This window comes from Elephas maximus, chromosome 20 (genome assembly GCF_024166365.1).
Source record: "Elephas maximus indicus isolate mEleMax1 chromosome 20, mEleMax1 primary haplotype, whole genome shotgun sequence".
NCBI lineage: Eukaryota > Metazoa > Chordata > Mammalia > Proboscidea > Elephantidae > Elephas > Elephas maximus.
In genome coordinates, this window is record NC_064838.1 from 53,244,931 (window position 1) to 53,272,709 (window position 27,779).

The window sequence follows — 27,779 nt, forward strand, 5'->3', positions numbered from 1 at the left end:
GTCTATTTTTAATGTGTTTATTAAATTTTCCCCTAGTTAAAAAAAAAAAAAAGTCCTCAATTTTATCTGAGACACATTCCCCTCCGTGTTAGACAATTAAAAAAAAAAAAAAAAATCTAAACAAAAGAAGCATAGCTTAATGGGTGAGAGGGAAAAAAGAAGAAGGGCCCTGGTGCTTTCCTCATGCACTGCCCATCTCCTGGTCTGGTGAACCAGGACCTAAAGGATAGTCACGCCCCTGGCCTTGGCAGGTGAGCACTGAGCAGGGACCCCTTCAAGAGTCTGACAACAGGGACCAGTCCCTTGCCCTCTTCCTCTAGGCTACCCAGGCTTACCCAATGCAGACTGGCCCCTTCATGAGGTACCCCTCACCTTCCTTACCACCTATACTCCTATGCCAGCCCCCAGCCCTGAAGGAGGGGAGATTTGCCCATGGTTATCACACAGGGTGTCCTGGCACAATCCTAATAGAGAAGGAAAATTGTTACTAAAAAATCTACCTCTCCGGGTTCCAAGAGCCTTCCTCACTATTCCCCCCACACCCCCAAGACAGGGATGCTCTGTGAACAAAGGATACTGTACTGGTTCCGATGTTTCACGTTCTCCTTCATTCGCTGTAACTGTTGCTGGTGACACTTCATGCTCCAAGGGTTAGAGTGTTTAAGCTGTGAACTCACGTTTCCCTTTTTTTCTACACTGTAGTATAAGACTTCAGATTTCTTTAACCATTCAAATTCTTCTTCCAACTTATGGCTATAAAGAGATAAGGATAATAAATCACTATGTTTTATCAACATTAATAATGGCCAAAGAGGTACAAAGGAACTTTCTGGAGTGATGAGAAGTTTGGTATCTTGCTGTGGTGGTATTTATAGTGTATATATCTGCAAAACTCATTAAACTGAATAGCTCAACTGGGTGCATTCTATTGAATGTATATTATACCTCAATAAAGTTCATTTCAAAAAAATAATTAAGGAGGCAGCCCATTGTTTTCTACAGCAAGGAGAGCCTAAGATGCAAGAACAGCCTCTGGCCTCATCTCCCCCACTTTCCCTATGGGCAGACAGGCAGCCTCCACTGCCCTATTTTAGCCAGCACCACCCCAGCTTGTGGTATATCCAGGGTCCTCTGCCTCTGAACGCTGGAGGCTGGGAAAATCTAAATTGAAATTCCACGGGAATAAGTCAACTTGCTTAGCTACATTATAGATACTTCACTGTATATATACTACCTATATTTCACAAGTTCTGCCAAGGTGCAACACTTTGAAGGACCTGTTTTGGCAGACCCCCAAATTTCAGCAAGACTGTTCCATCCTCCGCTATCTCTGAGCAACCTAAGGTACAGGGATGGCTCCTGTCTTGGTCAGTGCTACACTCCAGGACATAGCAGAGGGCCTGGCACAGGGCAGTAACTGAAGGAATGAGCAGCTGAATCTTGTTTACAGCTGTTGCAGCAGCCATTTCCCCAGAATGGAATGATCTAATCAGGGAGGAGCTGGGCAGACATGCCATGTGAGAACAGCCACTGAGTGATGAGGCACCTACTAAGACCATCCTGTGAGTCCTTGGCTTCGGGGGGCCAGGCCCTGACCAAGACCCCTCCCACAGACCCCATGATCCCCCTCTCAGTCTACACCCACCTCTTCATCTTCTCCTCCTTCCGGTGCTGGCGCACCCAGTCCTTGGGAGTCTTTTCGGTTTCTAGAACATGATGTTTTTTGTTTGTCCATCTTAGGAGCTTACTTTTTGGTTCACAGTCTGAATTGTCTATACTGTCCACAGTTCCATGGTCCCCTTTTAACGGATACGCTATTAAACACAAATTCCTGTCTTCATCTTCTTCAAAGCACACAGACACCACACCTGGAAGGGGGTGAGGAGCAAGCAGACTTTTAATTCTACAGGAAGATGCGTTCTAAATAACATGATTGTAACATTTTTTTTTTTTTCTTACCCTGTTCCTTAGTCTCTCTGTTGCCAGAGGCCCCAAACTCATCTGCAAACCTAACAAATATCAAAACAGCTAGAAAAGATGACACCATACAAGACAAGCGATTAGGGAGCAAACATGGTTGAGAGTCTTCCTCTCTGATGCACTCAGCAAGGCAAAAGCCAAAGAATTACAAGACACATTTTTCCATCATTGAAAATGTTTATTAATTTTTGTGGAACCCTTCTAATCCTGAGAGAGACGGAAAACATTTGCTCTTTATATCCCTAAAAAGCAATACCAATGGCCTCATGGCTTGCTTTGAAGAAGAGCTGGAAATTCGTGGGGGACACGGATTTGCCTCGGGGGTTAAGAAGCATCCAAGGGGTAAGGGAAGACTGTGCAAACAAAGCAAAATAAATGGGCAAACAAAACAAACCACACAGCACAAGAGACATCCTAGAAAGGCTTCCCACAGCACCCCCACCTGGGTGGGGGGGTGGGTGTCCCATGCCTTCTGTCCTTCTCCAACATGTCACTTTATTGGTCTTTGCGGTCTCATGTCACAAAAGAAAATGAACACAAGAAGATGGGGTTGGGCAGGGAGCACAGACGCATGGTGGCCTCGAAAGCAGCTCTCCCTCTGGAGTCTCTAGAACCTGCCAGGTGTAATTAAACAGTCTTTGAGGGGGGCTGTCAGGTGGGAGCATTTCAGCAGGTGCCGACGAGTGTGCCCTTACAACCGATTAGCTGAACGCCTTTCCTCCCAGGCCTCTCTGCCCGGGATCACTCAATCTGCTCAGTCCTTGCTGCCTGCCCGCTCCTGCAGGGGAATGCGTTCTCAGAGAGAGACGACACTTCTGAAGTGGCCCCCAGTTCTGGGTGCAGAAGAGCCAGGGTGGGAAATTCAGGGGACCACACTTCCCTGTGGCCATGGGGTAAAGAACCAGGGGAAAAAAGGGGGCAGGGGCTAACAAGGGGCCTTTGGCTTTGTCCTGGAAAAAACAAAGAAGGACCAAGTGAGGGTCCCCAACTCCCCCAGCCCCACCACAAACACACATACACATTCAGACTACAGAGAGAGGTGCCCAGTACATGCCGGCTTTAAAAACCGTTCAACAGTCCCAGAAGAACCTAGTTGTTTCAGAGTCTTTTGTACAACCAGGCAATGCAAATTTAAATTTCCTTAATAGGCTCTTCCTTGATTTACGAAGGATCTGACCCCCACCCCCAGGGAAGGCCACACCATGCCTGTGGCTGCTGATGTTCCCAAAAAACTTATCGTAAAAAGAAAAAGCCACCTTATGTGAATCAAAGGGGTTCTTCAGATAACAATTGCAGGGACATTCTGTGATAGCAAAGGGCTTCAGCTAATCAGCACAGCCTCCCACTCCTGCATTCCATCTGACTCAGTCAACCCTGCTCCCAGCCTACCTAATCACCCGGGCTTCTGATTTTCTGTAGGACAAAGCAAAGGCGGCAAGTATTCTGGGTAAAACCCTCCCAAAGTCTTCTCCTGCTGTTCCCCCCACGGGAAACTATGGGTTACTGCCATCAAGAGACACCTGAACATAAAACACATCTACACTTCCACCAAAAACAAACTAAAAACAAATCCACAAAACAGAAGAGAATTGAGTAATCTTACCAGGGCTTGAAAACTGAGGGTGTAAGGTGCTGGGCAGAGGGCCAAGGGTAGGAGGAGGGAAAACACCGTGAGTGGGAGGGGGCGAGGGTTCCCGGAAAGGCTGCGCAGGCCTTCGCAACCCCTTGTGTCTCCTCCGCCTGGCCCGGCACGCTGGGGGCTCACCTTTGTACTGGGGAGTGAATTTGCGCATCTCAGCCGGGAGGGTCTCGTAGAACTGATGCTCTCTCGGGACCAGAGGCTTGCACAGGGTCGTCTCGTTGAAGCGGAGCACGCACGAGTGCCCCCCGACCTGGTGGACAAAGGGCTCCAGCAGGACGCCCTTGGTGCGGGGCTCCACGTCCATGGCCCTGAAGGCTGGGCTCATCCTCCGGGCGCAGGCGGTGGGGAGAACCGGGAGGCAGCGGAGTCCAGCGGCCAGCGCGTCCTCCGTCTGTCTTCTCTCTGTGTGTCCCTTTGTCTGGCCTCAGCTCCTCAGCTTGCACGGGCCAGGACGCTCTGCCAGAAGCAAACACAGCGACACGGGGGTTGGAAGCGGCCTGGGAACCGCCTTAGAGCTGCTCGCCTCCTCCAGCTGCAGAAAGACAAACAGCCGGTGCACTGGAAGGACCAGGCTTCGCCCCGCCTCACCTCCAGCAGAAACACAAACACTCGGGGCGGGGCCGGGTGTGGAGAGGCAGGGCCAGTGCTCCAGGGGCACCCAAACAGCCAGCACCTCCCACTATGGCATGAAAAAACTGCCACAGCAAGGAAAACGCGAAAAAAAAAAAAAAAGCCACCCATTATTTCGATTAAATCTTGCCACTTTCTATTAAGATTGTCAAGCTTAAGGTGATGATGCCCAAGTCTCTGTTGCTTTTATAAAATACATTTAAATACTGGAAAAACCTGCATAGGCACCATTTACCAAGATTAGCTCACCAAGGCGTCCACACACACCGTCTCAGCCCAAGGCCAAAGACAAGCTCCATTAACCCTATTAGCAGTGGAGCTTGGGCCCAGCTTTAATGATTAACATCTCTAACAATTGATCAGGCTGGCTAATTCGGTTAAAAAGACACACGCTGTTCTACATCAGTATTTTTATCCGTTCTATACTGAGCACCAAAAGCTGGGGCACATTTTCAAAAACAAAGTTGGGCTCCTGGAGCTACACACTGGAACTTAGCAAAGCACACCTCTGCTTGTACCTCTTTTAACCGTTTCAGGGCATGTCAAGCTGTGTTCTGTCACAGGAAAACAGGAAAGACCAGGCTACAAGTTTCTATTAGCACTCCTACAGGGCTTACCACCACCTGGCAGTTTGTGTGTTGCTACAATGCTGAAGCTAGGCCACAAGTATTTCAAATACCAGGAGGGTCACCCATGGTGGACAGGTTCCACTGGAGCTTCCAGACTGACAGGCTAGGAAGAAAGGCCTGGTGATCTACTTCTGAAAATTAGCCAATGAAAACCCTATGGATCACAACAGAATATTGTCCCATGTAAGTGCTGGAAGATGACCCCCTAGGTTGGAAGGTATTCAGAATACACAGTGGATGCAACAATGGACTTGAGCATACCAACAATTGTGAAGATGGTGCAGGACTGGGGAATGTTTTGTTCTGCTGTACACGGGGTCACCAAAAGTCGAAGCCAACTGGACAGCAGCTAACAACAGGGCTTAAACTACATTTTAACTCCTAGGGTTCCCAGAACACTTATGTGAGATGGTGTGGTGAGGATGAGTCTGCTGGAGATGAGCCCTCTGCCCTCTAACATGGGTAAAGATCCTATTATGTGCCATACTCATAGGAATTGATCTCATTTGATCCTAACAGTACTTTCTATGAGGTAGACACTACTCTCCCTGTTGCAAATGATGATGCCAAGATTCTGGGAAGTGAGGAAACTTGTCCAGGGCCATAGACACTAAGCCACAGCTCTCAAGTGAACCCCAGTGTGCTGGGTGCCAAGCCTCCCTCCACAGAGCCCCACAGTCTCTGTCACCCCTGCCTTGGTACAGCACTCCTACTATGCACACGAGACATTTAGCTTATCTCATGGTAAAAGTGCTTTCACCATGTATTTATATTTTTCTATTATAAAGTAGCCTCTTTAAAGAGTTTAAACTAGTGTTACTCTTCTTTTCAGAGAGAATCTGATTCTAGGCCTCCATATGACTCAAAGATTAGGAATCAGTAAGTTTTCCTACATACAAAGAGCAGCGAACAAAAGGTCCTGATTTCTCACCTGGCATTGCCTTCTCATCACTACAGACAGAAGCATGTGCTAAGAGTCCCAAGACACAACACAGGCAACTGGCTCCTTAGCACATTCCAGACATTCTGTACCCTATCCAGAAGGTGGAGCTCTGAAATGCCTGGCCACACATGCCCCTTTTGTAGGGCTACAAAGACCAGTTCATGCTAGTCAACTGAAAAAACCTCTTGAGTAAGAGCAATACCAGAAGAAAGCTACTGCTTCATGGTCTGCCTGCCAGTATACCAAAGCACTAGTCAGGTAAAACTATTAAATTGTGAAAGCATGAGATGCTCCTCCCGGTCCAGGTTTTAGAAACACACATTCCAAAGCTTTCACAAAGGTGCAAAGCTGCTTTTGCTATCAGAGCAATGCTAGCAATGATGTGAATCTCCTGTGATCCTCACAGTACTTTCTATGTGGTAGACACTGCTTTCCCTGTTGGAACTTGTTCAAGATTACTTAAATGTACTCAGTTAAGAAGTTAGAAAAACACTTCTTTCCAGGTATCTCTTTTACCCACCCCTACCTCCAATCAAAAATCTAAAACAAGACAAAAACTGGTCCTTCATGCCTAAATGGCAGCCCTCTCAGGTCTCCGGGGTGTTCATTAGCTGCTGGGCATGTGGTGGCACCTTGCCACACTCCTCCCCAGCACCCAACTTTAGCAGTCCAACGGATGTCACTCCCTGGGGAAGAATCATCCTCAGTTATAAAGGTAGCACAAATAAGGCTTACTCTTGACCAAACCAAGTCTAATGACAGAGAAACTCCCAAATGTGAGGAAGAATTAGGGAGACAACTGATGAGCCTACAGTTAGGTGGAGCGGGCAAGACGAGTCAGATTCTAGTCCCATTTCTGCCACTCAGTTGCTTGGAGAAAGACTCCAAGTCCCTGGCTCCCTTTGGGTTTCAGTTTTCTGGATTATAAAATAGGGGAAACACGCTTGGAGTAGCTCCCTCCTCTGTGGGTTGTTGGGTAACCAAATCATTGGGTGGTAACCAGTAGATTTTTTTAATCAAATGAGAAAACAGAAAATATCTATGCATTGCACATAGTAAAAAAAAAAAAAAACCATTGCTGACAAGTCAATTCCGACTCATAGTGACAGTATAGGACAGAGTAGATCTGCCTCCTAGGGTTTCCAAGGAGAGGCTGGTGGATTTGAACTGCCTACCTTTTGGTCAGCAGCTGGAGCTCTTAACCACTGTGCCACCAGGGCTCCACATATAGTACATAAGTACTATTTTGTGACCATTTCAATTATGTTCATTCTCTCCAATATGAACTCTCAATATGGCTTCACCGTACTATGACATACTTTTCACTTTCGGGGTTGCAGACAAAGAAGTGTAAAAGTTTCTGTTCTAGGGTCCTTTACAGGCCCCATCCCTACAGGAAAATGAAGGACCAATTTCCCAAAGACTATGCAGATTAGCTTCCTCCCCAGGGGCCTAAACCAAGACCAGCAGAAAGAAAAGTCTGGCCCCAAGGCAACTGCTATCCCTGTTCCACCTGCTACTCTCTGTTCCACATGTGGCTTTAACAATGGGATTTCTTACTGGTTTTTAAACATCAGCAGATCCCGGTTTCCCAGGGATCCTGTAGTATTAACAAATGTTGTATAGCCAATGCAATGTGCTGACCCTGTACCTAGGGAGACAGGAAATAACCACAAAATAATGACTTCAGATTTTTTAGCTTTCCGCTTTGCCTAACATTTGTCCACGAAACTAAGAACAGGTAAGGAACACAGAACTTATGCAGATGATCTATCCCATGACATAGCTTTCCCATACAGTCTCCCCCAAAATTCATCTAATTGGTTTAATGATCCCTTGGAAACAATGTCTTTATGTTCTTAAGTATTGCAAATAAAACACTTATGACTCATGATAGCTCCTGGGCCCTTAGCTCAGTCAGGTCACTGAGAATTTAGATAGTTAATGAAGTACAAATCGGATCCCCTGGGGCCACTTACTCTGCCTCAAGAAAGCCCCTGGGTCAGGCAGCCACAGGGGATGGCTTGAGGCATACTAGCCTGACAGTGAAAAAACAACCCTCACCATCTGTACCTTATCCCCATGAAGCCAAGAGCCACCCCCTAGTCTGTGCCTCGCATCTGCACACATCTGTACATACCACCCACAATCACAGCACCAGGGTCAGTCACCAAGCTGCCAGACACCAGCTTGCCAGGGCTCTCGTGGCTTCTAAAACTCTGATGCAGACCTTCCTCTGTGGTGGCAGGTCCACACACTTTTCTGTTCAGAACGCTTTCCTGCCAGCACTGCCAGAAAGTGGCTACCAGACACTATAGCTCAGGGAGGGACATGAGGCCTGTTCTAATTCTGGGCACCACAATGGCTCTCATCAACGACCAAAGATTAAAAATGATGTGTACAGAAAGTCCTACTTTTGAAACAAACTAAATGTCCAAATATGGGTTAAAGGGTAAATAAAATATGGTACCTCTAGCTGGTAAAGGTTAAAACATCTAAAATAGCATCAACGATATTAAATACTTGGGGAGAAATTTGGAAAACTGTGTACAAACCTGAAAGTGAAAACCACAAAAAACTGTAGAGAAAAAGACCTAAGTGAATGTAGCCACATACTGTGTTCAAGAATCAGAAGACTCAATTTTGTTAACATGTTAATTCTCCCCAGATTGACCTACAGATTCAATGCAATCCCAATGAAAATCCCAGCAGACTTTTTTTGGTAGAAATCGACAAGGTAATTACAAAACTTACCTAGAAATACAAAGAGCCTATTAGAATAGCCAACATGATTTTTAAAAAGGAGAACAAATTTGGAGGAGGTACCCTACTGATTTCCAGGCTTATTATAATGCTACATAATTAGGACAGTACAGTATTGGCATGAGAATAAGCATATAGATCAATGAAGCAGAACAGAGTCCAGAAATAGATCCACACTGATCTGACCAATTAATTTTCAACCAAGGCCTGTAGTGGATTGAATTAACCAAATCCACTGCCATGGAGTCAATTCCAACTCACAGTGACCCTATAGGACAGATAAGAACTACTGCACTACAGGGTTTCCAAAGGTGTACTCTTTACGGAAGCAGAGGCACATCTCTCCTGAGGGGTGGCCACTGACCTTTTGGTTGGCAGCCAAGCGCTCCACCGCTGTGCCACCAAGGCTCCTTTGTGGGTTGAATAAACCAAAAAACTAAACCCACTGCCGTCGAGTCGATTCCGACTCATAGCAACCCTATAGGACACAGTCGAACTGCCCCATAGAGTTTCCAAGGAGCGCCTAGCGGATTTGAACTGCTGACCTCTTGGTTAGCAGCCATAGCACTTAACCACTGCACCACCAGGGTTTCCGGATAGAGTCCCCAAAATTCATGCCCACCTAGAACCTCAGAATGTGACTTTATTTGGAATAAGGGTCTTTACAGAAGTAATTAGTTAAGGAACTTGAGATGAAAGCATCCTGGATTTAGGGTAGGCCCTAAATCCAATGGCTTGTGTCCCTTTAAGAGAAGACACAGAGAAAGACACACAGAGAAGGCCATATATGAAGATGGAGGCAGAGCTTAGAGTTCTGCTGTCACAAACCAAGGAACGCCAGGGGCCACGAGAAGCTGGAAGAGGCAAGGAAGGGTTCTTCCCTAGAGTCTTCAGAGGAAGCATAGCCTTGCTGACACTTTGACTTCAGACTTCTAGCCTCCAAAACTGTGAGAGAATAAATGCCTGAGGTCTTAAATCATCCAGTTTGTGAAAATTTGTTATGGTAGCCCTAGGAAACTACTAGAGCCACCAAGGCAATTCAGCAGAGAAATAATTGTTTTAAGCAAATATGTTAGAATAACTGGATATTCATATGCAAAAAAGTGAATACTGACTCACCTCACACCCGATACAAAAAGTAACTGGAAATGTAAGACCTAAATATAAGAGCTCAAACTGTAAAACTTCTAGAACAGGAGAAAAATTTTTTAACCACGGTTTTGGCAAAAATTTCTTAGGACACAAAAAATTACAAACTGAAATAAATTGAAACAATGAACTTCATCAAAATTCATTAAAAGAAAAAAAAAAAGACTGCTCTTCAAAGGAAAATGAAAAGGTAAGCCACAGACTGGAAGAAAAATATTTGCAAAACATGTATTTGACAAAGGACTTGTATCTGTGGAAAAAAAAAAAAATTAAAAAAAAAAAAAATCCAACTCAATAATAAGACAAACAACCCAATAAGAAAATGGGCAAAAATCTGAACTGACACTCTACCGAAACCAAACCAAAAACCAAACCCATTGCCATCAAGTCAATTCCGACTCATAGCGACCCTATAGGACAGAGTAGAGCTGTCCCATAAGGTTTCCAAGGAGCGCCTGGTAGATCTGAACTGCTGACCTTCTGGTTAGCAGCCATAGCTCTTAACCAGCACGCCACCAGGGTTTCCACCCTACCAAAGGAGATATCTAAATGGCCATGGGAAGCACATAAAAAGACGCTCAACATCATTAATCAGTCTCCTGTTGCAGTCGAGTTGATTCTGACTCATAGTGACCCTATAGGATAGAGCAGAACTGCTCCACAGGGCTTCCAAGACTGTAATCTTTAAGAAAGCAGGCTGCCACATCTTTCTTCAGCAGAGCAGCTAGTGGGTTCGAACCACTGACCTTTTGGTTAGGAGCTGAGCACTTAACCTCTGTGCCACCAAGGCTCCTTTCATTAATTACTATAGAAATACAAATTAAAACCACTGAAGATACCTAGACACCCATCAAACCCACTGCCATGGAGTCAATTCTGACTCATGGCGATCCCATGTGTTACAGAGTAATAAGGTTTTCTTGGCTATAATCTTTATGGAAGCAGTTGCTAGGCCTTTCTTCTGCAGAGTGAGTTTGAACCACCAACCTTTAGGTAAGCAGTAGAGTGAAGACAGTTTACTCAACCCAGGAACCCTAGACACCCACCAGTATGATGCAACTGAACTCTCAAACACTGCTGGTAGGAATGAAAAAAAGAAAAGTACAGCCACTTTGAAACAGTTTGGCAGTTTCTTAAAAAGTTAAACATACACTTACTTAACTATATGACCCAGCAATCCCACTCTTATGAATTTACCTAAGTACATCCTAGGCAACCCTGGTGGCATAGTGGTTAAGAGCTAAGGCTGCTAACCGAAAGGTCAGCAGTTTGAATCTACCAGGCGCTCCCTAGAAACCGTATGGGGCAGTTCTACCCTGTCCTATAGGGTCAATAGGAGTTGGAATCGACTCCACGGCAGGTTGTTTTTTTTTTTTAAAGTACATCCTATATATGTCCAAAGATGTGCACATGAATATTCACAGCAGCATTATTCACAAGAGCCAAAAAAGGGAAACAATCCAAATGTCCATCAACTGGGTGAACGGATAAACAAATTTTGGTATATCCATACAATGGAATATTATTCAGCAATAAAAAGGAATGTACTGATACATGTGACAACAGAGATGAATCACAAAAGGATTATGCTAAGTAAAATAAGTCAGTAATAAATTACTACATACTGTATGATTCCACTTACATAAAATTCTAGAAAAGGAAAAACTATAGTGGCAGAAAGCAGATAAGCAGTTGTCAGGGGGCACAAGTGGGGGGACATGACTGACTGCCAAGCAGCATAAAAGAACTTTATTTGGTGATAGAAATGCCCTATATTGTGACTGGGATGTGACAGCTGACTGTGTACATTTGTCAAAGGTCTTCAAATATAAACTTAAAATTGATGAACCATTGTATTTATAAATTATATTTCAATAAAAGGATTTTTTCTTTACCCTTTTTAATTTACAAATTTCATGAGTATATATTATTATTATAATCAGAGAAGTTTATACTTTAAATGATCATACTGGTCCCAACCCACCTGGAGCAAAGGAGAATGAAGAACATCAAAGACACAAGGAAAATATGAGCCAAAGTGACAGAAGGGGCCATATAAGCCAGAGACTCCATCAGCCTGAGACTGGAACAACTAGATGGTGCCTGGCTACCACCAATGACTGTCCTGACAGGGAACACAACAGAGAGTCCCTGGTGGAGTAGGAGAAAAGTGGGGTACAGAACTCAAATTCTAGTAAAAAGACCAGACTTAATGGTCTGACTGAGACTAGAAGGACCCCAGAAGACATGGCCCCCAGACTCTCTGTTAGCTCAAAACTAAAACCATTCCCCAAGCCAACTCTTCAGACAAACATTAGACTGGACTATAAGAATACTCGTGAGGAGTATGCTTCTTAGCTCAAGTAGATACATGAGACTAAATGGGCAGCTCCTTTCTGGAGGCAAGATGAGAAGCCAGAAAGGGACAGAAGCTGATTAAATGGACACAGGAATCTGGAGTGGAAAGGAAGAATGTCCTGTCACATTATAGGGAGAGCAACTAGGGTCACATAACAATGTACATATAAATTTTTGTATGAGAAACTAACTTGAACTGTAAACTTTCACTTAAAGCACACACACACAAAAAGATCATATTAGCTGATAAATAGCTTCTAAATGCAAATGCACTGGCTGATATTTACCTTCCCATCCATTCTAAATTGGCTTATTTGCCTCACACAGAGCATCCTGAGTCACTCATGCCAAGGTCAGCCTAGATGGTCACCTTGGTCAAAGTAAGGCTTCTTCCTGACTACAGTGAAGGTATCCCCTGATGGCACAGACTTTCAGGGGTCAGCTGTGTTCCTAGATAAATCCATGACACCCACGGCTAATACCAACACATTCTAAAACCATCTGCTCACTCTGAAAGCCTAATTTTTATCAGCTGTCAACACAAGCAGACTTCTATCAGTTGCATGGCTATCTTCTTCTCAATTCTTGTAAAGCCAAAGGAGAAGCATCCTTCACACCAAAATGTGCAGAACAGAACATAAAAGTCCAATAAGCCTTTCCCTAAAACTGCCATCCATTAGGAAAGAAAAATCGACATCAAATCTGCTTGCTATCTCTCAAGCATGCCTGGCACATACTACCTCAAGGCCTTTACAGTTACCCTTCCCTCTGCTTGATATACTCTTTTCCCCAGGTATAACCTTGGCTCATTCGCTTTCAGCCCTTTATACAAATATTACCTCTTTAATGGGGTCTCGCTTGGCCACCCTATCTAAAAATGTCACACCTCCCTCTCCACACTCTTCACACCCCTGCTTTTTCTCCTTAGCACTTACCACCATCTAACATACTGTGTTTTCTTGTTTATTGTGTCTTCCCTACCCTACTCCCCACCAGGAAGCAAGCTCCACGAAGTCAGAGGTTTCTGACTACTCTGTTCACTGCTTAGTCTCAGGAGTCCAAAAGAACATCAGCACAGAGTGGGTGTTCTATAGAATGTGCCTCAAATTGCTACTGTACTGTGAGCACCTGCTGCACACAGATCAGCAGAGAACTCAAAAGGCACCACTGCAGGTACCATCCAAACCCAAACCAATTACAGAGTGAGTAGAGTTAACCAAAATGACGCATGCCACACACTTTACAAAACACACAAAGGGGCACTGACGGTGTTTGTTTTGCATTTATTATCATCTGCCTTATCAAGTCTGCATTAAATGGGAAGTATAACTGAAGGATTCTGCACAACACTCACTGGGAACTTGCTGCTGCAGAACATTTTACGTAAACAAAGCCCAAGATCTTAATGTGATGACAACCAACCTCCTGGAAATTCTCTTATAGAAAATCAGGCGAGAAAAGACTGGTCACTGAAGAGTGGACTTTAAAAATGTGGCTATGAGAAGATTAAAATCCTATTATATTTTAAAACAAATATACTAACTGTTGATGTTGGGTGCTGTCAAGTAGGTTCCAACTCATAGCAACCCTATGTACAACAGAACAAAACACTGCCTGGTCCTGTGCCATTCTCATGATCGTTGTTATGCTTGAGCCCTTGTTGCAGCCACTGTCTCAATCTATCTGGTTCAGGATCTTCCTCTTCTCTGCTGACCCTCTACCAAGCATATCCTTCCCAAGGGACTGGTCCCTCCTGACAACATGTCCAAGTACATGGGACAAAGTCTCGCCATCCTCGGTTCTAAAGAACATTCTGATTGCACTTCATCCGAGACAGATTTGCTTGTTCTTCTGGCAGTCCGTGGTTGTAATGGATTAAATTGTGTCCCCCAAAAACATGTGTCAACTTGGTTAGGCCATGATTCCCAGTATTATGCGGCTGTCCTCCATTTTATGATTTTCCTGTGTGTTATAAATCATCATCTCTGCCTGTGGTTAAAGAGGATCAGGGTGGGAGGAAACTCCCTTGCTCAGGTCACATCCCTGATCCAATGTAAAGGGAGTTTCCGCGGGGTGTGGTTTGCACCACCTTTTATCTTACAAGAGATAAAAGGGAAGCAAGCAGAGAGCTGGGGACCTCATAACAAGGAAGCAGTGCTGGGAGCTATGATCAACTCGATGGCACTGGGTTAGTGCTGGGAGCAGAGTGCATCCTTTGGACCCAGGATTCCTGAGTGGAGAAGCTCCTGGTTCAGGGGAAGACTGACATGAAAGACCTTCCTCCAGAGCCGATACAGACAGAGAAAGCCTTCCCCTGGAGGCGACACCCTGAATCTGGACTTCCAGCCTACTAGACTGTAAGAAAACAAATTTCTCTTTTTAAAGCCACCCACTTGTGGTATTTCTGTTACAGCAGCACTAGATGACTAAGACAATGGTATATTCAATATTCTTCGCCAAAACTATAATTCAAATGCATCAATTATTCTTTGGTCTTCCTTATTCATTGTCCAGCTTTCGCATTCATATGCGGCCATTGAGAACACCATGGCTTCGGTCAGGTACACCTCAGTCCTCAAAGTGACATCTCTGCTTCAGTATTAACTATGACACCAGGGATCCAATATACTAACTAGCATTCAGAAATTCTATGTTGGTGTTGAGTGCAAATCTCAAAGACCCAAGGCTTTCAAGCTGCTGAATGACCACCAAAAGATGAATTATCTCCATGTTTTGCAGGCAAAGCAAAAAAAAAAAAAAGCCACGAGGTGGCCCCTGAGTAGAGGTCGGAGGCCTCTTCAACAATGCTGATGGCCTGTCGTCCAGCCTTAACCAAGGTGTCTCAGCAAAATAATAAGATGATGCCAAAGGAAAACAATTTCCTCTCATGGCCTGGACTCCCAGTGAAGCTGGGCAACAAATGAGGCAAAACCCCTAGTAACAAATATACAGGAAGGAGTTTTTTTTTTTTAATAATTTTTATTGTGCTTTAAGTGTAAGTTTACAAATCAAGTCAGTCTCTCACATAAAAACTTACACACACCTTCCTACATACTCCCAATTACTCTCCCCTTAATGAGACAGCCTTCTCTCTCCCTCCACTCTCTCTCATTTCGTGTCCATTTCACTAGCTTCTAACCCCCTCTACCCTCTCATCTACCCTCCAGGCAGGAGATGCCAACATAGTCTCAAGCGTCCACCTGATCCAAGAAACTCACTCCTCACCAACATCCCTCTCCAACCCACTGTCCAATTCATGCCTGAAGAGTTGGCTTCGGGGATGGTTCCTCTCTTGGGCCAAAAGAAGGTCTGGGGGCCATGACCACCAGGGTCCTTCCAGTCTCAGTCAAACCATTAATCTGGTCTTTTGATGAGAATTTGAGGTCTGCATCCCACTGCTCTCCTGCTCCCTCAGGGGTTCTCTGCTGTGTTCCCCGTCAGGGGAGTCATCGGTTGTAGCCAGGCACCATCTAGTCCTTCTGGTCTCAGGATGATGTAGTCTCTGGTTCATGTGGCCCCTTCTGTCTCTTGGGCTCGTAATTACCTTGTGTCCTTCATTCTCCTTTGATTACAGGAAGGAGTTTTAACAAAATAAAGCCAGGAAGGAAAGAGAAATGTTGTCAATCTTTGACTCAGGGAGGCTGCCTTGTGGGAGCACCAAGAACAGCAGCTGACCAGACTGACCCATGTAGGCATATATGGCATGAAACTAGCACTAACCTCAGGAAAACTCCCTCCACTGCTGAATATATCAAGTCCTGGCAGGACACCTCTTAATCCCTCATCAGGAACACACTCACTTCCACAGCCAGCCAAAGGAGAGGAGTGAAACAAAAATTTGCTTGTTTGTTCAATTGTATGATGGACAATTAGGATATCATAAAAAGCGTGCTTATCAATTTTACAGTTTTTAACAATTTGAGAAAACGCTTATGATATACTCTTTAAGTGAAAGACTCAAGATATATGTCATAGATTGAATTATGTTCCCCCTAAAAATGTGTGTATTAACTCGGTTGGGCCATGATTCCCAGTATTCTGTGGTTGTCCTCCATTTTGTGATTGTAATTTTAAGTTAAAAAGAATCCAGGTGGGATTGTAACACCCTTTCGAGGTCATATCCCTGATCCAATATAAAGTGAGTTTCTCTGGGGTGTGGCCTGTACCACCTTTTATCTCAAGAGATAAAAGGAAAAGGAAATAGGTAGAGTTGGGAACCTCATACCACCAAGAAAGCAGCGCTGGGAGTGGAGCAAGTACTTTAGACCTGAGGTTCCTGCACTGAGATGCTCCCACACCAAGCGAAGACTGAAAATGAGGACCTTCCTCCAGAACTGAGAGACAGCAAGACTTCCCCCGGAGCTCATGCCCTAAATACAGAGGTTTACCCTACTGGACTGTGAGAGAATAAACTTCTCTTTGTTAAAGCCATCTACTTGTGGTATTTCTGTTATAGCACCACTAGATAACTAAGACAATACACAATTGTATAATCAATACTGTTGCAACTATGTATGCATATCCAAAGGCCTACAAAGAAAAACACTAGCAAAAAGTACCTGCTACTACTCACAGTGGTCATGGCTGCCCGCTCCCTTCCAAGGCCCTGCAGTTTCTGCTTAAGAAACTCTGAATGCCACATGTGAAACAAACTTGATAGAAGTGTCCCAAAATTTTTAATTTTCATTGTGCTCTAAATGAAAGTTCATCATCCTTGATGACCTTTCACTTAGAGCACAATAAAAATTAAAAGAAAAAAAATGTTTTTTTAATTTTTATTGTGCTCTTAGTGAAAGTTCATTAAGGACGGCACTGGGTAAGTCAAAGTTTACAAACCAAGTCAGTCTCTCACACAAAAACTTATATACACCTTGCTATACACTCCTTTTTTTTTTTTTATACACTCCTAGTTGCTTTCCCTCTGAGACAGCACACTCCTTCCCTCCACTCTATTTTTGTGTCCATTCGGCCAGCTTCTACCCCCCTCTGCCCTCTCATCTCTTCTCTAGACAGGATCTGCCCACATAGCCTCATGTGTCTACTTAATCCAAGAAGCTAACTCTTCACCAGTATCATTTTCTATCCCATAGTCCAGTCCAATCCCTATCTGAAGAGCTGGCTTTGGGAATGGTTCCTGTCTCAGGCTAACAGAAGGTCTGGGGACCATGACCTCCAGGGTCCTTCTAGTCTCAGTCAGACCATTAAGTCTGGTCTTTTTATGAGAATTTGAGGTCTGTATCCCACTGCTCTCCTGCTCCCTCAGGGGTTCTCTGTTGTGTTCCCTGCCAGGGCAGTCATCGGTTGTAGCTGGGCACCATCTAGTTATTCTGGTCTCAGGCTGACGTAGTCTCTGGTTTATGTGGCCTTTTCTGTTTCTTGGGCTCATAATTACCTTGTGTCTTAGGTATTCTTCATTCTCCTTTGCTCCAGGTGGGCTGAGACCAATTGATACATCTTAGATGACCACCTGCTAGCGTTTAAGACCCCAGACGCCACCCTCCAAAGTGGGATGCAGAATGTTTTCTTAATAGATTTTATTATGTCAACTGACTTAGATGTCCCCTGAAACCATGGTCCCTAAGCCCCCACCCCTGCTACACTGGCCTTTGGAAGCATTCAGTTTACTCAGGAAACTTCTTTGCTTTTGGTTTAGTCCAGTTGTGCTGACCTCTCCTGTATCGTGTCTCTCCCTTCACCTAAAATTGTTCTTATCTACTATCTAATTAGTGAAAACCCCTCTCCCTCCCTCCCTGCTCTCATAACCATCAAAGAATATTTTCTTCTCTGTTTAAACTATTTTTCAGTTCTTATAATAGTGGTCTCAAACAATATTTGTCCTTTTGCAGCTGCCTGATTTCACTCAGCATGATGCCTTCCAGATTCCTCCACGTTATGAAATGTTTGACGGATTCATCACTGTTCTTTATCGATGTGTAGTATTCCATTGTGTGAATATACCATTCATCCGTTGATATACACCTTGGTTGCTTGAATCTTTTTGCTATTGTAAACAATGCTGCAATGAACATGGGTATGCATACATCTGTTCGTGTAAAGGCTCTTATTTCTCTAGGATATATTCCAAGGAGTGGGATTGCTGGACCATATGGTAGCTCTATTTCTAGCTTTTTAAGGAAGCGCCAAATTGACTTCTATCTAAAGTGTTTGTACCATTTTACATTCCCACCAGCAGAGTATAAGTGTTCCAGTCTCTCTACAACTTCTCCAACATTTATTATTTTGTGTTTTTTGGATTAATGCCAGCCTTGTTGGGGTGAGATGGAATTTCATTGTAGTTTTGATTTGCATTTCTCTAATGGCTAATGATGGTGAGCATTTCCTCATGTATCTATTAGCTACCTGAATGTAGAAGTGTTCCAAATTTGACAATAATCCTAAAAATTCCCATGACATGATGAGTTGTAAAGCTGAAAGAAACTTTTCTAAATTGTCTACAGAAAAAAGCAGATGAGGATCAACCATCCTAGAGAAGTGACTGTGTGATCTTTCCATTCTCTCTATAGAAAAATTATGAAATTGCTGTCATATAAAAAGGCGGTCAAAATGCTACCCAAAAATGTAGGGAAAAAAGTATTACAGTTGTGCTATTTGTCTTTTTAAAATGTGTGACTTTTTGTGATTTCTTTTTTCAGTACAAACAAACCTTCACTCTTACCTAATTATATTTTAATAATCGTGCATCCTTTTACTTAAATATGATCTTCACATTATATAAACCTGATATACCATGAAAGAAGCTCTGGTGATGCAATGGTTAAGCGCTCAGCTGCTAACCAAAAGGTCAGCCGTCTGAACCCACCAGTGGCTCCGGGGAAGAAAAGACCTGGCAATTGGCTTTCATAAAGATTTAGCCTAGGAAACCCTATGGAGCGATTCTACTCCGTCTTACAGGGTCGCTGTGAGTCGAATTCCACTGGACCACACACAAGAACAGGTGGTTAAGATCATTATTCCCTTCTTTTCAGTTTTCTGAATGTTCCCAACCTAAACTCTGAGCATATGTTACCTTTATAATTGGAAGGGAAAATATCAGGGTGAAAAATAAGAACTCACTGACACAAATAGGAAAAGCAGCTCTTGAAAGTTTGAAATCCATCCACAAACAAATGCTTATTGAACCTATGCTGCGTACTGAGAGCTCCTTCCACAGTGGTGACCCTGGGAAATGGACCACAGGTAAACAAGGAAGGATAACAACCCAACACATCCTGCCCCTAGGCTACATACAAGGCACTGGAAGGTCAGAAGAGGTGACTCTTCAACCTTCAATGACAATGGGATATGACAGAGCCAAAAACAAGAGCTCTTATTTTATTAGGCACTTACTCTTTGCTCTCCCATCAGCCCTCTGGAGTAGATACTGATTATCTCCCTTACTAATGAGCACACTGAAGCACCACAAGGTTACCAAGTTGCCTAGGCCTCATTACAGAAAACAAAAGGTACCTGAGATGAAAGAGTCATTGTTAAGGATGATGGAATCACAGCCCTCGCCTCAACAGAGCTGCAGCTTGGCCAGCTGAGGTGACCACAATGCCACAGCAGGTGCTGGACTGCCAAAGCAGGAGAAGTTACCAGAGGGACAAGACAAAAAAAAAAACCCTGCATTGATCTGATACAGATGCCTGGGCTCCAACACCAGGTGTTCATTTTCGCCATCAACAGCATTTTACTCTAGTTTTAATAAAGACGAAAGAAGAAAAGAAAAAAAACACAAGTTATAACTGGAACAATGTCATGAAAGTCATGCAATAATGCAGATCCTTCTCCTAACTCTGAGGGATGAATAAAACTGCAGATTCTGTTCCAAAAATCTAGACATGCTGTTCTCGAAGGGAAATGGCAGCCTCTCAGCTGCTTCTCCTCTCTAGAAACACCAGAATGGCATGAGGATCCCGCATCCTGGGCTTACAGTCCTCCCTGGCCTCCCAATCTAGGCATATCATCTTGACCAACCCGTAACGTCCTCCAGCATGAGCCCTTGGGAGGAGGTTGTAGAGTTCCATGAAGCCCAGCACAGGCTCTACACAGGGCAGGGGCAGCCCAAAGGACCTGAAAACAGACACTTGTGTTCTCATACTCAGAAATGCACACTGAGCAAGAAAAACCCAAACTCTCAGCGATGAGGCTGCAACCAGCCCTACTGTTCTTCCTCCAGATGCACTTGGCTTGAACAGACACTGTGGAAGGACACCTTTCACTGCCTTCCATGTAAAGCCTCTATTTATAATAGAAGAAAAACTGAAAATGTTAAAAAGAATCAACTAATTTAGGAAGAAAGGATCTATCTCAGTAACATGCAAATAGGTGGTTTAACAGTTACTGTTGTACGTTTTTCCTGTCAGGTTGCAAAAACCCATAAAAACGTACATCCTTCGGTCAATCATCTACCCACCTCCCTTCCTCCTCTTTCTTCATTGGTTACTCTGGGCAGTTTCTCAGGGAGACAGCCCGATTTTGTTCAGGACCAGAGCCAATCAGAACTAGGTCTGCACACCAGCACAGGGCACCCCATAAAAAAAAGCTGAGCTCTGAACTCCGCAAAAGAACTGTGAACTTCCTCATGAGACACATGAGGGAGTCATGGCACTTTATATGGCTTTTCTCGCCACGGTCTTGTAACTCCCACCAAATGAGTGGATGGGACTATGCAGATAAGATGCTTGTGGCCCACCAAGGGGACTGGGCAGCTTGCTAATAATGCAAATAAGGTGCATGGCACCCTTGTGGGGAGTGGGACCATGCAAATAAAGTGTATGGAACCCTAACGAAGGGCTTGGTTAGTTTTACCATCCCACTAGGCTTAAAATGAGCCATCCCAGAGGTAGAAGGGGGGGGCTTGACTAGCACCAAGAAGGAAGAGCAGAGAGCAGACTGCATCCTTTGGACCTGGGATGCCTGTGCTGAGAACCTCCTAGACCCAGGAGACAACAAGAGATAGCAAGAGGCAGAGAAACGGCAGAAAGAGAGGCAGCAAAACCAGGAGCCCGGTATGAGAACGCTGTGGTGGGGCTCGCTAACCCATGGAGCTAGAGAGCTGAGCACCTTAGGGCCGAGCCTTACTGATGGAGCAGGGTGACTCTGGGCAATTATCGGTGGAGCTAAAGAGTTCTGTAATACTTGCCCGAGCAAGGCAGGCTGGGCCAGGCCAGAAAAGGCCAAGACGCTGAGGGCCAGGGAAAGGCCGGCCTGCAGACATGGCCAAGCTGCTGTCCTGACTGAAGAACTGTATCCTGAGTTGTTTCTCATCCTGAATGAAACCTGCTACTTCCCTAATAAATCCCATAATCACAAGCGTTGTCAGTGAGTTCTGTGCGGCCATTGCAACGGATTATCGAACCCAGCAGAGACGTAGAGAGGGCCATAGGAGGGACAGTTTGGTGTCAGAATTGGTAAAAAGTTTGGTGAAAGGCATATCCAACCCCCACTTCACAGGAATCAGCTTTGGGCTGATGTTGATCTTGATTCTCTCTCCTTCCCCTCCTGAAGTTAGTGGAGGTCAGATACCCACGTGCCGCCTTTGTTTTTTTTTTTGTGTGTGTGTGTGTGCTTTAAATGAAAGTTTGCAATTCAAGGCAGTTTTCATACAAAATCTTACACACATTGTTACGTGCCCCTAGTTGCTCTCCCTACAATGTGAAAACATATTCCTTCTCTCTACCCTGTATTTCCAGCGTCCATTCAGCCAACTCCTGTTCCCCTCTGCCTTCTCATCTCGCCTCCAGACAGGAGCTGCCCACATAGTCTCAAGTGTCTACTTGAGCTAAGAACCACACTCCTCACCAGTATCATTTTATGACTTATAGTCCAGTCTAATCTTTGTCTAAGAGTTGGCTTCAGGAATGGTTTTAGTTTTGGGCTAGCAGAGAGTCTGGGGACTATGACCTTTGGGGTCCCTCTAGTCTCAGTCAGACCATTAAGTCTGGTCTTTTTACTAGAATTTGAGATCTGCAACCCACTCTTCTCCTGCTCCATCAGGGATTCTCTGTTGTGTTCGTTGTCAGACGTGCCACCATTTTTTAAAGCACCCCATAAAGAAGCTGAACGTGAACTCCACAGAAGTTTAACATTACTCCCTGCATGTGAGACATGAGCAAAGAGCCATGGACCAGTCCACAGACATCAAGTTTAAAGCACACCTGAACAAATGGACATCAGAATGAAAGCTGGCAGGTTTAGAGCTAGGTTCGTTCTAAAACAAATGCTGCTGCAGCCTCAACACTGAATTTGAGCGACCCGGGATATCAAGCACAGATTGGGGCAGATGAGAATCTGGACAGAAAGGAGAGTTACAGTGAAACTGTATCTCCAATGTTTGTAAGACAAAATAATCTGTTTCTCTTTATAAAACAAGCATTGAAAAGATACAGTATTCCCCCAAAACGCTGAGAAGAGCTCCTAAGCCTATGGGGTGCCTCATTTCTGAGTGTGCAGCTACGGTTGGGGAAAGCTATTGGCCCTGGAGCAGCCCAAACTAAAAGAGGAACACAAGAGTCAAGTAAAGGAACTGGGGTGGGTGGAGCCCTCTAAGAGGCGGGGTTAAGGTACAGCAATGTGGCCTGGGGGACTAAGGGCACACGGCACCCTGGGGCTAGCCTTAGCAAGGCAGCAACCATCCACAAACCCAACCTGGTGGGATGCAGCCCAGGTACCACGTGGGCACATTCTCACAAACTACGTGCAGAAACACCAACACTAGAGACAGGTGTTTTGCTGCCTGGTCTCTATCACATCTTAGCCCATTAAAAGAAAAGTTACTCTTCCTTAGGCTTAGGCTGAACACCCAATTTCTAAAACACATATGAGTGTCCCAAGCAAGGGAAACAGACGCATAAACAACACTAAATGATCTCCCATTTTGGTCAACTATGAGTGTCAGCTAAGTATATTCACAAAAAGAGTTACGGAAAACCCACAATGTGAAGAAAATTTTGTGAGTTCTCCAAGACAGAAAGCAGGTAGAAGAGGCCTGGGCTGACTGCAGCTGCCTCGAGGGGCTTGAGGTAGCAGTTACCGGGGCTCTATCCCCAAGTCACAAGGGTTTCAAGAAAATCCAGTCTTTCGTCCCCAATCCAGAGTGGGATGGACACTTCTGATCGCTGCAGAGTTGCCAGAAGTGAGAAGGAGAACACTAGGGGAAGGGTCCAGCACAGTGAGGGTTCTGTGAACTGCAGGTGTTTGTATTTTATTGGGAGGGGGGTAGGGTGCTGTAGGTCCTGACCACATCACTCCAGCAATAGCTACATCTCACTAATATTTAAAATCAAAGCATAACTTTTCTGTTGTGGCCAAGTACTTGTTTCTCCTACTTGTTCTGACCTGGAAACCACATTTAGAAGCAACCATCCTCCCTACCATTTCAGCCTGAACTAAGCGGCAAAAAATTCTTTCTCGTTACTAAAATGTTAACTTTTGGCTACCATGTACTCGTAATGTTGGTGAAGTCAATGGGAGAGGTGACACCCACCTGCCTTCTGTAGTGTACTTCTTACCTGTAAGACTGAATTAGCATAACTTCAATTGGAAAAGAACCCTATTAATGAAATTTTACATTAAAAAATACATATACAACCTTGAAAAGGACTGGAGAAAATATCAAAACAGAAATCTGAATCCAAGGTGCATCTGAGCAGGATATGGGCCATGGCTGGGGCCAATAAACTCATGCTAAATAAGCTGAACCAATTCTTCACCCTCACAAACCACCCATGTGGAAATCCACAATCTGCTGCAGCCTCACTGGCCACAGTGCTACTGCCTGCGGGGCACACCCCCACACTGACAGCAGGGTGAGCTGGTAGCATAGGCGGCTTCCCCCTCCATTCTTGGGGCTGGGCGATGGTGGGACTGAATCCATGTGTTTTGGTCCCTGGGTTCTCATTTAATGCCTCTAAAACCAAGTACTGGTGTCCTTTTAAAACATGTCAGCATGAAAGGAGTTTCAGGAAGACTGATGGACCAGTGTGTGTATGTTTGGGCTAATACAGGAGTAGGAGCACCCCATGGCAGAGTGAGCAGTCAGAAGGGTGCCGCTGCCGAGTCTGGGCACAAGGCAACGGCAAGACAGTGATGATGCAACACATACATTTAGAAAAGAGTCGGCCTCACTGATAATGCTGAACATATTTTGCTAACCCTTAAAACTTTTAGCATTTGTGGATATACGGCTGTTTGCTGTATTAGTCTTCACACTTAAAAAAATTCTATTGTGGTAAAATATATATAACAAAAAATTTGCCATTTTAACCATTTTTAAAAGTACAATTCAATGACATTAATTATATTCACCATGCTGTGCAGCCATCGCTGCTATCTATGTCTAAAAGTTTTTCACAGCCCCACAGAGAAACTCACTACCCCTGAGGCAGCCCATTCCCCACTCCCCCTTCTCCCAGCCCCTGGTAACCACTAATCTACTTTTACCTCTATGCATCTGCCTATTCTAGATATTTCATGTAAGTGGAATCATACAATATTTGTCCTTTTGTGTCTGACTTATTTCACTCAGCATAATGTTTTCAAGGTCCATCCATGTCCTAGTGTACTTTTTTTAATAATAATAAAAAAGAAAAAACCCATTGCTGTCGAGTCGACTCCAACTCACAGTGACCCTATAGGTCAGAGAACTGCCCCATAGGGTTGCAAGGAGCACCTGGTGGATTTAAACTGCTGACCTTTTGGTTAGCAGCTGTAGCACTGAACCACTACACCACAACTTACGAATGTTATAATTCATATGAAATAGCAAAAATTACAAGGCTACAAAAACTGTAACAAACAGTACTGAAAAACACCGCCTGGCCCCAGAGGCTGCATGGCCCCAGGAGACAGAAAGTGGCCAATGACTTTGCAATCAGACCAGACCTAAGGCACAGAGGTGGCCTTCCCTTGGCCACTGTCTTCTCCTTCAAAACAATGTGAAATTACGAACATGAATTCCAACAGAACAGAAATAATGAGTCCTGTCAAAGGTCAACAGGACCACAAGGACTTTCCGCAAGCCACAGGGCTTTTTGCTCAATTCACCCCTCAGAACAGATGGAGCAGCTCAATATGGGTCCTTAAAAAATCTTTCATGTTATGGGGCACTCTTTTTAAAAAAAAAAAATTTTATTGTGTTTTTGGTGAACATTTATACAGGAAATTAGGTTCTCATTTAACAATTCTATACTATTATTCAGGGACATTGGTTATGTTCTTCACGATATGTCAGCATTCTTGTTATTTCCATTTTGGTTGCTCTGTTTCCATTAATCTAGCTTCCCTATCCCCCCAGCCTTCTTGTCTTTGGTCTAGGGTAAATGTTAACCATTTGGTTTCATCTAGATGATTATTTTGAGGAGCACAGTACTCATGGGTGACATTATTTATTTTATGGGACAATCTGTCATTTGGCTGAAAGGTGGCCTCTGTGAGTGGTTTCACTTCCAAGTTTAAAGACTATCTCAGGGCGATAGTGTTGGGGTTCATCTAGTCTCTACTGCTCCAGTAAGTCTGACCTTTTTTTGTTTTAAATGAATCTGAGTTTTGGCCTACATTTTTCTCCCATTCTATCTGGGACCATCCGTTGAGTCCCTGGTCAGAATACGGGGCACTCTTAACAACTTCATTCTAAATAGCACAGCAGCCTTTGGGCCTGAGACTATTTCACTCAGGGCTGGTTTAGAGTGCCCACAATTATCACCTGATGGATTCAGCAAAGACAAAAAAATCTAACACGGATCCTGGAATTATTCCTGGGAATATAACTCAGGAATATATCCGGCACAGGGGTAAATTCTGGATTTTGATATAAACAAGTCCCTTAAACATGACTTTAAAAAGCAACACTGGCAGAACAGAAATTAATAGAGAATTGAAAAAAAAAAAATTCAACAAAAAAGTCGGTCCTTTGAAGAAAAAAATCAACAAAATTGACAAATCTTTAGATAGATGACCAAGAAGACAGAAGACTCAAATTATTGAAATTAGGACTCAAAGAGTAGATATTTCTACCAATCTTACAGAAATAAAAGGAATTTTAGGAGAATACTATGAACAATTATACACCAACAAATTAGATGATTTAGATGAAATGGAAAAATTCTTAGGAAGACACAAAGTACCAAAAATGACTCAAGAAGAAACAAAATCTGAAAAAACTTATATAACGTGTAAAGAGATTCATTTCATAGGACTGCCATAACATGTACCATAAACTGGGTGGTTTACAACGACAGAAATTTATTGTCTCCAGAAGTTAGAAGTCCAAAACCAAGGTGTCAACAGGACCACGCTTCCTCTGGAATCTGTAGGGGAGAATCCTTCCTTGACTCTTCTACCTTTTGCTGATTGTTGGCAATCTTTGGAGTTCCTTAACTTGTAGATGCATCACTCCAACCTCTACCTCTGTCTTCACATGGCTTTATTCTCTGTGTGTCTATGTTCAAATATTTCTCTTCTTATAAGGACACCAGTCGTATTGCCTTTAGCGCCCACCCTAAATCTTAACTAATTACATCTGCAAAGACCCTATTCCAAATAAGGTCACAGTCACATGTGTGAGGGGTTAGGACTTCAACGTATCTTCTGGAAGGACACAATTTAACTCACAACAATTATTAATCAAAAACTACAAAGAAAACCCCACACCCAGATGGCTTCAGAGATACAGTCTACCAAACATTTAAAGAAATAAAATCAATTCTTCGTAAATTCTTCCCAAAAAGAGAGCAGGTGGGAACACTTCCCAACTTATTTTAGGAGACAATATTAATCTGATACGAAAACCAGACAACGACATCACAAAGAGACAAAACTACAGACCACTATCTCCCATGAACACAGACACAAAAATCCTCAGCAAAATACTTGCAAACCAAATCCAGCAACATATAAAAATCCACCATGACCATGTGACATTTATCCCAGAAATGTAAGGTTGGTTTAACATCTGAAAATCAATTAATGTAGTACCCCATATTAATAAAGAAAAACCACATGATCATATCAATAGACACGGAAAAAGCAACACCTCTTCATAATTAAAAACACTTAAACTAAAAATAGGAGAGAGCTTCCTTAACCTGATAAAAGGCATCTACAAAAAAAATCCACAGCTAACATCACACTTACTGGTAAAAGACTGAAATTTTTCCTCCTAAGATTAGGGGAACAAGGATGTCTCCTCTCACCACTTTTAGTTAACACTGTACTAGAGATTCTTGCCAGGGAAATTAGGCAAGGAAAGAAAATAAGAGCCATCCAGATGGGGGGAGGGGGCAGATGTAAAATTATCTCTATTTGCAAATGACATAACCTTGTATGTAGGAAATCCTAAGGAATCCACTAAGCAAACTATTAGAACTAATATCTAGGTTGCAGGATACAAGATCAACATGCAAAAATCAATTGTACGATCTGAATATGTAATGAAGAAAACAATTTCATTCATCATAGCATCAAAAATAAAATTCTTAGGAATGCTTTTTAGAGTTGGCTTGTCAGTACCAGGTTTGTCACGGATTCAACTGTGTCCCCCCTAAATATCTGTCAAATTGGCTATGCCATGATTCCCAGTATTGTGTGACTGTCCACCATTTTGTCATCTCATGTGATTTTGCTATGTATTGTAAATCCTATCTCTATGATGTTAATGAGATAGGATTAGAGGCAGTTATGTTAA

The 27,779-nt window shown here is 43.7% G+C and overlaps 1 protein-coding gene across 3 annotated transcripts in view; it reads right to left on the reverse strand.

Moving 5' to 3' along the window:
• Window positions 1-27,779, reverse strand: part of IP6K2 (inositol hexakisphosphate kinase 2) — a 38,242-nt gene that overhangs the window by 3,457 nt on the left and 7,006 nt on the right. Inside the window, exons 1-4 of one of the 3 annotated variants that reach the window (XM_049862498.1) lie at window positions 7,385-8,339; window positions 3,746-4,078; window positions 1,646-1,868; window positions 578-753 (exon numbers count right to left, since the gene is read on the reverse strand). In XM_049862498.1, coding sequence (XP_049718455.1) covers window positions 578-753; window positions 1,646-1,868; window positions 3,746-3,947 — 601 coding nt within the window. In that variant the 5' untranslated portion in view covers window positions 3,948-4,078; window positions 7,385-8,339. Of the gene's footprint in view, window positions 1-577; window positions 754-1,645; window positions 1,869-3,745; window positions 4,155-7,384; window positions 8,340-27,779 lie in introns of those variants that run through there. The other 2 variants (XM_049862497.1, XM_049862495.1) reach the window with 2 other exon arrangements.